The sequence below is a fragment of the Scyliorhinus torazame genome, chromosome 14 (genome assembly GCF_047496885.1).
Source record: "Scyliorhinus torazame isolate Kashiwa2021f chromosome 14, sScyTor2.1, whole genome shotgun sequence".
NCBI lineage: Eukaryota > Metazoa > Chordata > Chondrichthyes > Carcharhiniformes > Scyliorhinidae > Scyliorhinus > Scyliorhinus torazame.
This window is the reverse complement of record NC_092720.1, coordinates 145039342-145055360: the sequence shown is the minus strand read 5'-3', so window position 1 is coordinate 145055360 and position 16019 is coordinate 145039342. Positions and strand designations below refer to the sequence as shown.

General features: G+C 47.6%; 1 protein-coding gene across 6 annotated transcripts in view; it reads right to left on the bottom strand.

Moving 5' to 3' along the window:
• The window catches only part of LOC140390084 (solute carrier organic anion transporter family member 2A1-like), a 578748-nt gene that overhangs the window by 526391 nt on the left and 36338 nt on the right, over window positions 1-16019 (bottom strand). For all 6 annotated transcript variants that reach the window (XR_011934552.1, XR_011934553.1, XM_072474981.1 and 3 more), the window contains exon 2: window positions 12099-12236. Coding sequence is in view for 4 of the 6 variants with exons in the window: in XM_072474981.1 (XP_072331082.1) it covers window positions 12099-12236 (138 nt within the window). In the remaining 2 variants the exon portion in view is untranslated. The remainder of the gene's footprint in view (window positions 1-12098; window positions 12237-16019) is intronic.

Below are 16019 nucleotides of genomic sequence, written 5' to 3'. Positions count from 1 at the left end.
CTGCAACATGACTTATCAATTTTTATATTCAATGCCCCGACCGATGAAGGCCAGCATGCCGTATGCCTTCTTGACCACCTTATCCACATACGTTTCCACTTTCAGTGATCGGTGGACACACACGCCCAGATCTCTCTGCCTGTCAATACTCGCAAGAGTTCTACCATTTATTGTGCAATTCCTACATGCATTGGACCTTCCAAAGTGCATTGCCTCACACTTGTCCGGATTAAACGCCATCTGCCATTTCTCTGCCCAAGATTCCAATCAGTTTATATCTTGCTGTATCATCTGACAATCCTCTTCAAGATCCGCAACTCCACCAGTTTTTGTGTAGTCTGTGAACTTACTAATCAGACATTTTCTTCCAAATAATTTCTACACAATACGAACAACAAAGGTCCCTGTGGAATGCTGCTCGTCACAGCCTTCCATTCAGGAAAACACCCTTCTACTGCTACACTCTGTCTTCTGTGCAGAAGCCAGTTCTGTAGCTAACTTGACAGCTCTCCTCTGATCCCATGTGACTTCACCTTTTGTACCAGTCTACCATGAGGTACCTTGTCAAAGGTTTTATTGAAGTCCATGTGTACAACATCTACTGCCTTTCCCTCATCTAGCATCTTTTTCACTTCCTCGAAAAAGTCGATCAAATTAGTGAGGCACCATACTGTCCATCACTAATAAGTCCAATTGTTTCCAAATGTGAGTTAATCCTGTCTCTAAGGTTCTTTTCAAATAATTTTCCTGCCACTGACATAAGACTCACCGGCCTATAATTTCCTGGATTATCCCTGCTGCCCTTCTTGAACAATGGAACAACATTGGCTTCTCTCCAGTCCTCTGGAACTTCACCTACAGCCAATGAGGATACAAAGATTACTGTCATGCCCCAGCAATTTCCTCCCTTGCCTCCCTCAGTATTCTGGGGTAGGCCCTGAGGACTTACCTACTTTAATGCTTTTTAGGATGCCCAACACCTCGTTATTAATATCAACATGACTCAGAATGTCTACACACTCTAACCTATACTACTCATCCACCAAGTTCTTCTCTTTGTTTATTCTATGAATCTAGTTAATATTTTATAAACACACAGTAAACATCTTATCAACTACAAACACTGATACTTTCCCAAATACAATATTCTATAGGTAACCCTTAATAACTTCCCAAACAACATCCATAAGTTAAATCCTTTTAAAACTAAAGTCAGCAGGTTTAAATGCTTTACAGAAACAGGTATTACTTTGAAATCATCAATGATCTGGAGACATTCCTTAGCTTGTAGAGAGCGTGATCATTATACAGCTGCTTGCTTTGCTGGCAGGTCTCCACCTCGGAAAATGAAACCAAAATCACACTGCAGCTGCTCTCTCAAAAACGAAAGTGAAAGACAGATGGCCCAGCTCTACCCACACACTGACATCACTGCAGCAATTTGATAAACACACATTTCTTAAAGGACATTCCATACATAGAAACCCTCCAATATCCTTGAATGGACCAATCCTTTCTCTGGCTATCCTCTTGATCTTTGCATATGTATAAAATGCCTTAAGATTTTCCTTAATCCTGTTTGCCAACGACATTTCATGACCTCCTTTAGGATTCATGCCGGTCCTGAATTCTAATCAACTGATGTTTGAAAGCCTCCCACATGCCGGATGTTGATTTTCCCTCAAACAGCCTCACCCCAGTCAACACTCTCCAGATCCTGCCTAATGCTGTTGTAATTAGCCTTCCCCCAGTCTAACACCTTCACCGGAGGACCACTCTTGTCCTTATCCATAAGCAGCTTAAAACTTACACAATTATGATCACTGTTCTCGAAATGATCTCCGACTGAAACTTCGATCACCTGGCCGGGCTCATGTCCCAGCACCAGGTCTAATATTGCCCCTTCCCGAGTGGGGCTATTTGCATATTGTTTCAAGAAACCCTCCAGAACAATCCTTACAAATTTTGCTCCATCCATGCCTCTAGTATTACGTGTGTCCCAGTCAATATAGGGAAAGTTAAAATCACCCACCCCAACAACCCTATTGTTTATGCATCTTTCCAAGATCTGTCTGCATATCTGCTCCTCTATCTCCTGCTGGCTGTTAGGAGGTCTGTAGTAAACCCCCAACATTGTGACAGCACCCTTCCTATTCCTATGCTCTACCCTCACTGCCTGAACCCTCAAAAGTGTCCTCCCTCAGCACAGCTGTGATATTCTACTTAACCAATAATGCAACTCGCCCAACACTTTTGCATCCCCCTCTATCCTGCCTGAAGCATCTAAATCCTGGAATGTTTAGTTGCCAATCCTGTCCCTCTTTCAACCAAGTTTCTGTAAGCGCAACAACATCATAATTCCACATTCTAATCCAAGCTCTAAGTTCATCTGTTTTACCTGAAATATTCCTCGCATTGAAATTAATGCACTTTAGCCCACCAGCCCCACTGCATTGAACAACCACTCCCTGCCTGCTCTTCCTCTTAATCTTGCTGACCTTAGTCTGTAGCTTTCCCTCAGTTATTTCTCCCACTGACCTACTGCTCTGGTTCCCACCCCCCTGCTATAGAAGGCAGTTTGATCTGTTTCTCTGCCTTCCACTTTTCTCCTTATTAGCTTTGGTTTCTGTCCCTTGTTTACTACCCTTGGACTTCCTGCATTGGTTCCCATACCCCTGCCAGATTAGTTTAAACCCTCCCCAACAGTGCCAGCAAACAACTCCACGAGGACAATGGTTCCAGTCCTGCCCTGGTGTAGACTGGCCCATTTGTAATGGTCCGACCTCTCCCAGAACCGGTTCCAATGTCCCAAAAAGATGAACCCCTCCCCCCTGCACCATCTCTCAAGCCACACATTCATCCTGCCATTCCTACTCTGACTAGCACATGGCACTGGTAGCAATCCCGAGATTACTACCGTTGAGGTCCTACTTTTTAGTTTATATCCTACAGCCCGAAATTCAGCATGTCGGACCTCATCCCATTTTTTACCTATATCGTTGGTGCCTATATGCACCACAACAGCTGGCTGTTCACCCTCCCCCTTTAGAATGTCCTGCAGCCGCTCTGAGACATCCAGAACCCTTGCACCCGGGAGGCAACATACTTTCCTGGGGTCTCGCTTGGATCCGCAGAAATGCCTTATAATCAAATTCCCTATCAGTCTTTTTGCTCTACCACTCTTTTTCCTGCCCTCCTGCCCAGCAGAGCCAGTCATGGTGCCATGAACCTGGCTACTGCTGCCTTCCCCTGGTGAGCCATTTCCCCCAACAGTATCTAAAACTGTATGCCTGCTTGGGAGGGAGATGACCACAGACCCTGCATTGCCTTCCTACTCTTTCCCTTCCCAAGGTCACCCATTTCTTATCTCCCTCAGTACTCTTTATTTGCGGTGTGACCAACTCGCTAAACGTGCTATCCACTACTCTCTCAGCATCGTGGATGCTCCAAAGTGAGTCCATCCACAGCTCCAGAGTCGTCAAGTGGTCTAGGCTCGACACACTTCTTGCACGTGAAGGAACCAGGGGAAGTGAACACGTCCCTGAACTCCCACATCGCACACGAGGAACATGACATGGGTCTGGGATCTCCTGCAATGTCTTTTCCTTAAGTTAACGTACAACAACAATTACAATGCCAAGAGAAAAAGAGAAAAATGAAAGGAAAACCACTTACCAGTCACCAGCCAATCACTTACCTGCTGGTCGAGGTGACTGAGTTAACTTCCCCCAGAATCAATCTGCTGACCGTGATATCCTTCTTTACCCTTGCTTGTCCTCATCACAGTGCCTTTCTTTTGGTTAGAGGTGAAGGAGGGAGGGAAACACTAATGTAGTGTTTCGGGCTTACCGCTCTTTGACACCAGTTCTTCGGCTACCCACAGTACAGTCGAGGTGACTGAATTGACCTTTCCCAGAATTATCTCCTCATACCCTATTTACCTCTTCTTAATCAATTCCTTGGTCCTTCTTTGCTGAATTCTAAACTGCTCCTAATCCTCATACCTGTTGTGTTTCTTAGCCAATTTGTATGCTTCATCCTTAGTGAGCACTCTCAGTGAGCCAGCAGACACATCCAGAATGAGACACATTGAAGAATGAGTTTGGGAATTTGAAGCTAGGTGGGAACTGAATTGGTAAGACGGTTGCTTTTGAAATTTCCTTGTTAAATTTCAGGACTGTCATTTAATCTAGACGTTGTGCAGTAAAGGTTAATAAGGGGCTGCCCCACCCAATCACATAACGGAGTGGGCAGTTAACTGTCAGTCACCTAAAGCCCAATTAGGAGGCACTGATTGGAACTGCTTTGATCTTAAGTTATCAGGTGGGAGAGTCATCTCAGGCCTATTTAAAAGATCAATTTGAAACGCACTCCCAGCGAGCCAGCATACACATCCAGAGTTGAGACACAACAAAGTGTGAGTTTGGGAATATGAAGCTAGGTGGGAATTCAAAGCTGGGTGGACGGAGGTGTTTTATATCCTTTGATTTGTTGCACAAATTTCCAGGCAGTGGCCTTGCCCCGCTGCAGGTGACTACAAGGGTGAGAGCTGATTGGTGAGTAGCTGGTAATTCGGGAGCGGAGTTGAGCGGGATAAATCCGGAGTGCAGTCTGAGAAGGAAAGTGGTATCTGTGTCTGTGTTTCTGTGTTTTCAAATTGTGGGGAAGAAATGGAGAAGTAACATCACAGTAAAGCTGTGACCTGATTGGCTGGTAGGGAATCTGTTAAATTTCGAATAAAAAATTGAATAAACTAATTTAAACTAATTACTTAACTCAGTAGAGGAGTAAATAAACCTGAGGGCAGAGATGAGTATTTAGTTTTTAATTTTACAGTAAAAATCTAGCGCCAGGAACCATCTAGTTAATCGTAATTTAATCTAATAATGATTTAAGTATTTATTTTGAATTAATTAACAAATGCTTAAATGTCATTCAGCGGGGTGCAGTGCTCTAACTGTGAGATGTGGGAGATCCATGTCGCTTCCAGCATTCCAGTTGATTACGTGTACAGGACGTGCAACCAATAGCAGCTCCTCACAGACCACGTGGTTCGGTTGGAGCAGCAGTTGGATACACTTAGGAGCATGCAGGTGGCAGAATGCATCACAGATAGGAGTTATAGAGTGGTCACACCCAGGATGCAGGCAGACATATGAATGACCGCGAGAAAGGGCAGACAGGCAGGCAGTGCAGGAATCCCCTGTGGCTGTCCCCCCTCTTCAACAGGTGTACTGTTTTGGAAACTGTTGATCGGGGACAGCCTATCAGGGGAAAACAATAGCAGCCAGAATAATGGCACCACAACTGGCTCTGTGGCTCAGCAGGGGAGGCAAAGTGCAGGATAGCGATAGTTAAAGTGGACTCTAGAGTTAGGGGCACAGATAGGTGCTTCTGTGGACGTGAAAGAGACTCCAGGATGGTATGTTGCCTCCCTGGTGCGAGGGTCAAGGATGTCTTTGAACGAACACAGGACATCCTGAAGGGAGAGGGTGAACAGCCTGAGGTCAAAGTACACATAGGTGATCATGACATAGGCAGGAAGAGTGATGAGGTCCTGCAAAAGGAGCTCAGGGAGTTAGGGCAATAAGTTAAAAAGCAGGACCTCTAGTGTTGTAATCTCAGGATTATTCCCTGTTCCACGTGCCAGTGAGGCTAGAAATAGGAGGATAGTGCAGCTAAATATGTGGCTGCAGGAGGGAGGGTTTCAGATTTCTGGACCACTGAGATCTCTTCCAGGGCAGGTGTGACCTGTACAATAAAGATGGGTTGCAACTAAACTGAAGGGGCACCGATATCCTGGCTGGGAGATTTGCTAGAGTCACTCGGGAGGATGTAAACTAGTATGGAAAGGGGGTGGGGACCAGAGCCCTAGCTTAGAAGGTGTAATACCTGTAGGGGAAATAGAGAACAAAAATAAGAGAACAACATCACCCTCTCTGCTCAAACGCAGTGGTTTGAAGTGTATTTGTTTCAATGCCAGAAGTAAAGCAGATAAGGCAGTTGAACTTAAGAGCACTTACTAGTACTTGGAATTATGATGTTGTGGCTAGCACAGAAACGTGGTTAAAGAAAGGGCAGGATTGGCAGCTGGACGTAGATGCTTCAGGGTAGGTAGAGGGGGCTGTAAAAGGGGTGGGGGAGTAGCATTACTGGTTAAGGAGAATATTATAGCCATACTGCAGGAAGACACCTCAGAGGGGTCATACAATGAGGCAATCTGGGTAGAGTTTTGGAACAGGAAGGAGGCAATCACAATGTTGGGCGTTTATTACAGGCCTCCCAACTGCCAGCGAGAGATAGAGGAGGAGATAGGTAGAGAGATTTTGGATAGGTGCAAAAGTAACAGAGTTGTAGTGCAAGGGGCTTGGATAGGGCAGAGTTTGTAAGGTGTATCCAGGAAGGCTTCTTAATGCAATATGTAGATAGTCCAACTAGGGAAGGGGCAGTACTGGATCTGGTATTGAGGAATGAGCGTGGACAGGTGGTTGAGGTTTCAGTAGGGGATCATTTGGGAGTAGTGACCACAATTCCATAAGTTTTAGAGTACTTTTGGATAGGGATGAGGGCAACCTTTGCATTAAGGTGCTAATCTGGGGAAAGGCAAATTACGATAACATTAGACAGGATTGAAGAAATTGGATTGGGTGCAACTGTTGGATGGTAAATCAACATCAGACATGGATAGAGTGGATGGGCTGGCACTCTTTCCCAAGGTGGAGGGGTCAGTCACCAGGGGGCATAGATTTAAGGTCCGTGGGGCAAAGTTTAGAGGAGATGTGCGAGGCAGGTGTTTTATGCAGAGGGTGGTGAGTGCCTGGAATGCATTGCCAAGGAAGGTTGTGGAAGCAGATACATTAACGGTGTTCAAAAGGCATCTTGACAAGCACATGGATAGGATGGGTATAGAGGGATACGGCACAAGGAAGTGCTGAGGGTTTTGGCAAAGGTTGGTATTATGACCGGTACAGGTTTGGAATGCCGAACGGCCTGTTCCTGTGCTGTATTGTTCTTTGTCCTTGGATCGAATACTATCTCTAATTTCCCTCGTCATCCATGGATTGCCCACCTTTCCTATTTTACTTTTCAGCCAGACGTTATTGAACAATTATTGCAGTTCCCCCATGCACTGCTTCAATGTTTGCCATTGTCTGTCCATTGTCATCCCTTTAAGTAACATTCCCCAATCGAGCAGACCAACACACACCTCATATCATCGTAGTTTCCTTTATTAAGATTCAGGACCCTAGACTACTTCACTCTCCATCTGATGAAAAATTCTATCATTTTATGATTGCTCATCCCCAATGGGTCTCACACACTTGATTGCCAATGATTATGTTCTTATTGCACTGTACCCAGTCAAGGATGGCCTGCTCTCTAGTTGGGTCCCCAACATATTGGTCCAGAAAACCATCCCATATACACTCCACAAATTCCTCCTCCTGATCTCCAAATGTTTAGATGACACCAAGTTATAATAATAATCTTTATTGGTGTCAGAAGTAGGCTTACATTAACACTGCAATGAAGTGACTGTGAAAAGTCTCTGGTCGCCACATTCCAGCGCCTGCTTGGGTTCACTGAGGGAGAATTCAGAATTTCCAATTCACCTAACAGCACGTCTTTCGGGACTTGTGGGAGGAAACCGGAGCACCCGGAGGAAACCCACGCACACACAGGGAGAATGTGCAGACTCCTCACAGACAGTGACCCAAGCCGGGAATCAAACCCGGGTCCCTGGCGCTGTGGTGCTACTTTGGTGGCAAAAACAAGAAGGCAGACTATTATCTAAATGGCCATAAATTACGAGAGGGGAACATGTAACCTGACCTGGGTTCCTCGTACACCAGTCACTGAAGGTAAGCTTGCAGGTGCAACAGATGGTAAAGAAGGCAAACGGTATGTTGGCCTTCATTGCGAGAGTATTCGAGCACAGGAGTAGGGATGTCTTGCTGAAATTATCCAGGGCATTGGCATTGGTGAGGCCACACCTGGAATATTGTGTGCAGTTTTGGCCTTCTTATCACGAGGAAGGATGTTCTAGCTATAGAGGGAGTGCAGCAAAGGTTTATCAGACTGATTACTGGGAAGGCAGGACTGACGTACGAGGAGAGATTGAATCGGTTAGGATTGTATTAGCTGGAGTTCAGAAGATTGAAGGGGAGAATCTCAGAGACCACAAAATTCTAACAGGACTGGACAGAGTAGATGTAGGAAGGGTGTTCCTGATGGTAGGCGTGTCCAGCACCAGGGGTCACGGCCTGAGCATACAGGGTAAACCATTTAGGACAGAAATGGGGAGAAATCTCTTCACTCAGAGTGATGAGCCTGTGGAATTCGTTACTACAGTAAGTAGTTGAGTCCAAAACATTGTATGGTTTCAAGAAGCAGTTAGACATAGCACTCAAGGCAAAGGGTATCAAAGGATGTGAAGGAAAGCGGGATTAGGCTGTTGAGTTGTATAGTCAGCCATGATCATAATGAATGGCGGAGCAAACTCGAAGGGCTGAATGGCCTCCCCCTGCTCCTATTTTTTCTATATTTTTATGTGGCTCAGCTCATGTGATTATCCAAATCTATATGCAGATTAAAATCACCCATAATTACAAATGTTCCTTTATTGCATGCGTCTCTCATTTCCTGTTTAATGCCATTCTCAACCTCACCACTGCAGTTTGGGAGTCAAAATACGGTGCTCATGAATGTTTTTTGCTCCTTGGTGTTTCTCAGCTCTACGCATACATATTCTACATTGTAAAAGCTAATATCCTTCCTCGCTATTGCATTAATTTCCTCTTTTTTTATGAGGGCCATGAAGAATCAAACACGAGCTTGTAGAGTCAAACATAATGTAAATTTATTTCCAATGATATGTGCACAGCAGCAGTAGTTCACAACTGCTTCTTTCACTAGCTGGTACCACAAAGCCAGCTCTATTTCCAGCTGCAACTGCACATGATTCCACCCCCCCGCCCACCCCCCCCCCCCCCCCCCCCCCCCCCGCCCCCCCCCGCCCACCCACCCCCGCCCCCCCCCGCCCCCCCCCCCGCCCCCGCCGCCCCCCCCCCCCACACCTAAGTATGGGAGTATGGGAGCTCATACTCCCCAAGAGGACAATGTCCTGTGAGCTCCTGAACAGTGTTTTTTGAACTTTTCAAGCTGCTGTTCCATGCAGCTTGGAATCATAGAATCTACAGTGCAGAAGGAGGCCATTCAGCCCATCGGGTCTGCACGGGCCCTTGGAAGAGCATCCTACCCAAGCCCACACCTCCACCCTATCCCTGTAACCCAGTAACACCACCTAACCTTTTTGGACACTAAGGGACAATTTAGCATGGCCAATCCACCTAACCTACACATCTTTGGACTGTGGAAGGAAACCGGAGCACCCGGAGGAAATCCCGCAGACATGGGAAGAACGTGCAGACTCCGCACAGACAGTGCCCAAGCCTGGAATCAAACCTGGGCCCTGGAGCTGTGAAGCAACTATGCTAACCACTGTGCTACCGTGCTGCCCCGGATAAAAGGAGAGATTTGCTGCTGCCTGTTTTATTTGAAGCTGAGTGACTGCTACGGGAAGCTGCAAGAGAGGGAAAGAAATCTCCACAGGTGAAGGTTTGGACTGGCCTGAGTTCCAGCCTTTGACTGGAATTACACACTACCTGCCTGCCTCCCTGCATTTCCATAGCCTGCAGGAAAAGGAAGGGAGGAGGGGCCGGGACTGTTTGTTGCTTGTTTCATCAGGGCTCTATGACCTGAGGCCTCCCAGCAAACAGTAGGTTGCTGCAATACTTGGAAGGGGACGAAGAGGAGAGGAAGGTTGGTGCATCTAGATGGGATAACATCCGTGGACTGTATTGCTGAGCCCCTGCTGGGCTGAAGACCCTGTCCCCACCCACCTGCCGAAGACCTTTTGGGAGACCAGTCCGGTAAACTTTCCCCGTTGTTCTTGGAGCACCGTCCTGTCCTTTTGTGCCCCACCTTGCTGCTTCTCCCTCCCCTGCACTTGGGTCACCAGTCCATCCCTCTGTGCCCCATCCTCCAGTGTCTTCTTCCCCGCCCCCCGGCCCCCGTCTTTCCCTCCCCCGCCTTTCCCTACCCCCCTTTAATTACTCTCTCCCTCCCCCTTCTCCCCTATCGTCCACCACCGAGTGGGATAGCGGCAACGCTGGTGGCGGGGCCCCCTAAAGCCACCTATGTGGGAGTGGTGGTCTCCACCTTCCCCAATGGTCCCAAGGATCAGTCACCATTTTGTCTCTTGACACAAAAACTCGGGGTGAAATTTTACACTCACCCCACCATGTCAATCGAGACCGGACGTCTGTGCTATGGCCGAAGTTGTCGGCCCTTCAGCTATAGTTGCAGCCTCGAAGGTGTATGGCAAGGCTGTCTTCTTTCTGAGAGCCGAACGGGGGTTCACCTCGCCCAGGGAAAGGGGGGTCACTGTTTGCGGGATCTACCTGGCAGCCATTACCGAGAGAGTTATACTCTCTGATGTCCCGCCCTTTATTTCCACTGAGCTCCACCACCCCCACCTCCATCTACTGTGGGACGTACGGTTTAGGGTGGTACTGCTCTCGTGCGGCCTCAGAGACCCCACCTTCAAACATATTTTCTCCTTCCGGTGCCAGGTCTTTGTTCAAACCAGAGGGTGGTCTGTCCCAGCCGCAAATTGGGGGAGGGGCATTGAGGGACAAGGAGTCAGCCCGGAGGGGCAGATCGAGGTCCAGAGATCGAGGTCTCCCCAGTGTGTGACCCTCTCCCCCGCAAATGGCGCCACTCCAGTTTAATTCCCATCGATGTCACGCCCAGTCCGCGAAAGAAAAGAGGCAAGGGGGGAAAACCCAGAAGCTGTCGCTGCCCCCAAGCAGGGTGCTTTGGGGCCGTACGGGACCCTAGGGGGGCCATTCTGCCCAGTGCAAATTAGCACCCTGGATTTGTTCGATGTATATGGGGAGGGGGGCAGCGATTACCCCCTGCTTCTTGGGTTCTTAGCGTGTTATGGTTTGGAAGACCCTCTGTCCAAACCACTGTCTTCAGGCACCCCTGCCACCACTGCCTCCCTCTGGCCCGAGATCCCAGGAGGAGCCTGAGGAGATCCCGTCTGTCGGTGATCCTGGTGGCACTGAGTGTGATGGAGGACCCGGGCCCAAAGGCTGTCAACTGCACAATGTCAGGAGCGGAGGCTCACTCGTGGCTGACACTGTGTCACCTCGTGGGGGACTCCTCGAATCTGTCACATTATAATTGAGGGTGCTTTTTATTTCTGCCTCCATAAACCTCGTCCCCACCACACTGTTTTCCCCTCACTCCCTACCACACACACCCTTCCTTCCTCTCCCTTATGTTGGTGCATGAAAGGGATTTTATGGTTCTATGTAACTATTGCTTCTTTTGTCAAACATCTTGGACGGGATTCTCCGCAATCGGCACGATGTCCGCCGCCAGGCCACCGTGGGGGCACCCCCTAGGGCCAGATCACCCCGCGCGCCCCCCAGGACCTCGGAGCCCGCCCGCGCCGCCATGTCCAGCCGGTAAGAGAGGTGGTTTGATTCTCGCCGGAGAATTCGGCAACCGGCAGGGGCGGGATTCACGCCAGCCCCCGGCGATTCTCCGACCCGGCGGGGGGTCGGAGAATCCCGCCCCTTAAATCTGGGCCGTCTGGATCTCAATCCTTCCACCAATGGAAACAGCTTCTTCCTACCGACTGTCCAGTCCTCTCATGATCTTTAAACCTTGAGCAAATCACAGAAATGCACAATTGTTACATTATTACATTCGGCCCATCATGTCAACAATGACTCTCCAAACGTGCACCATGACTTAGTGCCATTCTCCTGCCTTTCCCCCGTGCCCCTGCACATTGGTTCTATTCAAATTGTAATCAAATGCCCTCTTGAATGCCTCGATTGAACCTGCCTCCAGCACACTTCTAGGCTGTGCATTCCAGACCCAAAACACTCGCTGTGTGAAAATGTTTTTCTCAAATCACATTTGCTCTTTTGCAAATCCCACAGGATTTGCTGTATTCTGAGTGAAGCATCCACACGACCGTCTGTCCAGACCTAAACTGCAGCTCATTTCTGCTACAATACCTCATGCAAGCTGGAGATGAAGCCTGATGATAAACTGGAGAGCCCAAATTGTTTCTCAATCGTGGTGATGCTGCTTTTGAAATAGGCACTGTACAGGAGCTGGGCGCATTGCAACATTCCATGGCACAGGACAAAGAGCTGCAAAGAAAGAAGGGAAACAGTCAGGGAACTCGACCATCCAGTTTGGAAAGCTCAACAACAACTTCCCAACTTTCAAAACATGTTTACAACTTGATAAAACTGAATCCAAGTGCAAATTTGGTGCCTGAAAAGGATAGTTGTTTACTAACTGAGGAACTGAAGGAAATCCTTATTGATCAGGAAATTGTATTGTGGAAATTGATGGGATTAAAACCCGATAAGTCCCCAGATCCTGATGCTCTTCATCCCAGAGTGCTTAAGGAAGTGGCGCTAGAAATAGTGGACGCATTGGTGATCATTCTCCAGCATTCAATAGACTATGAAAGAGTTACAATGAATTGGAGGGTAGCAAATGTAACCCCACTTTTAACAAAGGAAGGCGAGAGAAAACAGGGAATTACAGACCAGTTAGCCTGACATCAATGGTGGTTGAAAATGCTGGAGTCAATTATGAAGGATGAAATAACTGATCATTTGGAAAGCGGGGGACAGGATTGGTCCAAGTCAGCATGGATTCACATGCTTGACAAATCTTCTGAAATTTGTTTAGGATGTGACCAGCAGAGTGGACAAGGGTGAACCAGTGGATGTTTTGGACCACCTGAAGAATGCTAAACTGGTGGTATTGGCATCTCCTCCATGCGAGGTACCATCCCTAGACCTGGGGCCCAGCCGTCCAGGTAGCAACACCCAGTCCAACAGGAGGAGGATGACTCCGGATCCAAGATGAATGCAGACATGTCCTTTGCAGGGGATAACGTCATGTCTGGGGCTGAAATCCTGGAGGTAATTCTTTGGAGATCAGCCAGGAAACGGCAGTCAGCAAACCAATACACTCCTCCCAAATCAAAGCCTCCACAGGCGGAAGCACAGCCACCGGCAAAGCAGAGCAGAAGCAGACCCATCATTGGCGGCTGAATGGAGAATTTTGGGGGAGAGGGGTGTTAAAAGCCCCCATGAGGACCATAGGGAAACCGGTGTTGATCTTCCCGTCAGTCCCGTGGAATACGAGTTTCCCAGATAGGGGCGGACCCACCCTGCTGGTGTTCATCACGAACCGATATAATAGCTGGCCCAAAGCAGGGCTGGTGGTTATTTCTCCGAGCAAGGACTGTACTGAGAGCGAAATGCTGCCTTGAGCCGAACACTGTATATAGATAAATAAACGTTTGTTCATTTACCGTTGGCTTCCTCAAATTACTAAACACTCCATTACTGACACTCTCCAGCATTAAATTGTATTTCACTGCATTACAGACAATATCCTGCATTAGATTGTATTTCACTCCATTACAGATAATATCCTGCATTAGATTGTATTTCACTCCATTACAGATAATATCCTGTATTACATTCAATTACACTCCATTACAGACAATATCCAACAAAAGGCGGTAGTGAGAAATGACTGAAGAGGATTCTGGGAGAAGTCGGCTCATTCAACGGAACTGAGAAGGGGATTATGGAAAAGGACCCAGTGCTCAACATGAGGAAGGACATCCAACAGAGGGCGGTAGTGAGAAGTGGCTGAGGAGGATTCTGGGAGAACTCACTTAGCTAACCACAACTAAGAAGGGATCATGGAGGACCCAGTGTCAAAGAGCGGTAAACCCAAACATTACATTGCTGTAGTGTTTCCATCCTTCCCTCCTCCTCAAACCAGAGAGAGAGAGGCTCTTAGATAATTGGTTGTGACAGCAGAGCCTCAACAGTTTGCATCATCTTGATCAGAAAAGTAGGCGGGATCTCTGAGAAAGCTTGTGATATGTGTGGCATGCAAGTTGTGGGAGGTTTTGGATCTACAAGACGTCTGTGTTATGGGCCAGAGTTTAGAGAACCCTAAAGTGTATCATGGAGGTCACCTGACCCATAACTTTTAATAGATTGTGGTTGTGGGGAACACAGGGGCGTACTTTACAGGTGTGGTGCAATAGAGATCTACAGTACAAACAAACAAAGAACAAAGAAATGTACAGCACAGGAACAGGCCCTTCGGCCCTCCAAGCCCGTGCCGACCATACTGCCCGACTAAACTACAATCTTCTACACTTCCTGGGTCCGTATCCTTCTATTCCCATCCTATTCATATATTTGTCAAGATGCCCCTTAAATGTCCCTATCGTCCCTGCTTCCACTACCTCCTCCGGTAGCGAGTTCCAGGTACCCACTACCCTCTGCGTAAAAAACTTGCCTCGTACATCTACTCTAAACCTTGCCCCTCTCACCTTAAACCTATGCCCCCTAGTAATTGACCCCTCTACCCTGGGGAAAAGCCTCTGACTATCCACTCTGTCTATGCCCCTCATAATTTTGTATACCTCTATCAGGTCGCCCCTCAACCTCCTTCGTTCCAGTGAGAACAAACCGAGTTTATTCAATCGCTCCTCATAGCTTATGCCCTCCATACCAGGCAACATTCTGGTAAATCTCTTCTGCACCCTCTCTAAAGCCTCCACATCCTTCTGGTAGTGTGGCGACCAGAATTGAACACTATACTCCAAGTGTGGCCTAACTAAGGTTCTATACAGCTGCAACATGACTTGCCAATTCTTATACTCAATGCCCCGGCCAATGAAGGCAAGCATGCCGTATGCCTTCTTGACTACCTTCTCCACCTGTGTTGCCCCTTTCAATGACCTGTGGACCTGTACTCCTAGATCTCTTTGACTTTCAATACTCTTGAGGGTTCTACCATTCACTGTATATTCCCTACCTGCATTAGACCTTCCAAAATGCATTACCTCACATTTGTCCGGATTAAACTCCATCTGCCATCTCTCCGCCCAAGTCTCCAGACAATCTAAATCCTGCTGTATCCTCAGACAGTCCTCATCGCTATCCGCAATTCCACCAACCTTTGTATCGTCTGCAAACTTACTAATCAGACCAGTTACATTTTCCTCCAAATCATTTATATATACTACAAAGAGCAAAGGTCCCAGCACTGATCCCTGTGGAACACCACTGGTCACAGCCCTCCAATTAGAAAAGCATCCCTCCATTGCTACCCTCTGCCTTCTATGGCCTAGCCAGTTCTGTATCCACCTTGCCAGTTCACCCCTGATCCCGTGTGACTTCACCTTTTGTACTAGTCTACCATGAGGGACCTTGTCAAAGGCCTTACTGAAGTCCATATAGACAACATCTACTGCCCTACCTGCATCAATCATCTTAGTGACCTCCTCGAAAAACTCTATCAAGTTAGTGAGACACGACCTCCCCTTCACAAAACCGTGCTGCCTCTCACTAATACGTCCATTTGCTTCCAAATGGGAGTAGATCCTGTCTCGAAGAATTCTCTCCAGTAATTTCCCTACCACTGAAGTAAGGCTCACCGGCCTGTAGTTCCCGGGATTATCCTTGCTACCCTTCTTAAACAGAGGAACAACGTTGGCTATTCTCCAGTCCTCCGGGACATCCCCTGAAGACAGCGAGGATCCAAAGATTTCTGTCAAGGCCTCAGCAATTTCCTCTCCAGCCTCCTTCAGTATTCTGGGGTAGATCCCATCAGGCCCTGGGGACTTATCTACTTTAATATTTTTTAAGACACCCAACACCTCGTCCTTTTGGATCACAATGTGACCCAGGCTATCTACACCCCCTTCTCCAGACTCAACATCTACCAATTCCTTCTCTTTGGTGAATACTGATGCAAAGTATTCATTTAGTACCTCGCCCATTTCCTCTGGCTCCACACATAGATTCCCTTGCCTATCCTTCAGTGGGCCAACCCTTTCCCTGGCTACCCTCTTGCTTTTTATGTACGTGGAAAAAGCCTTG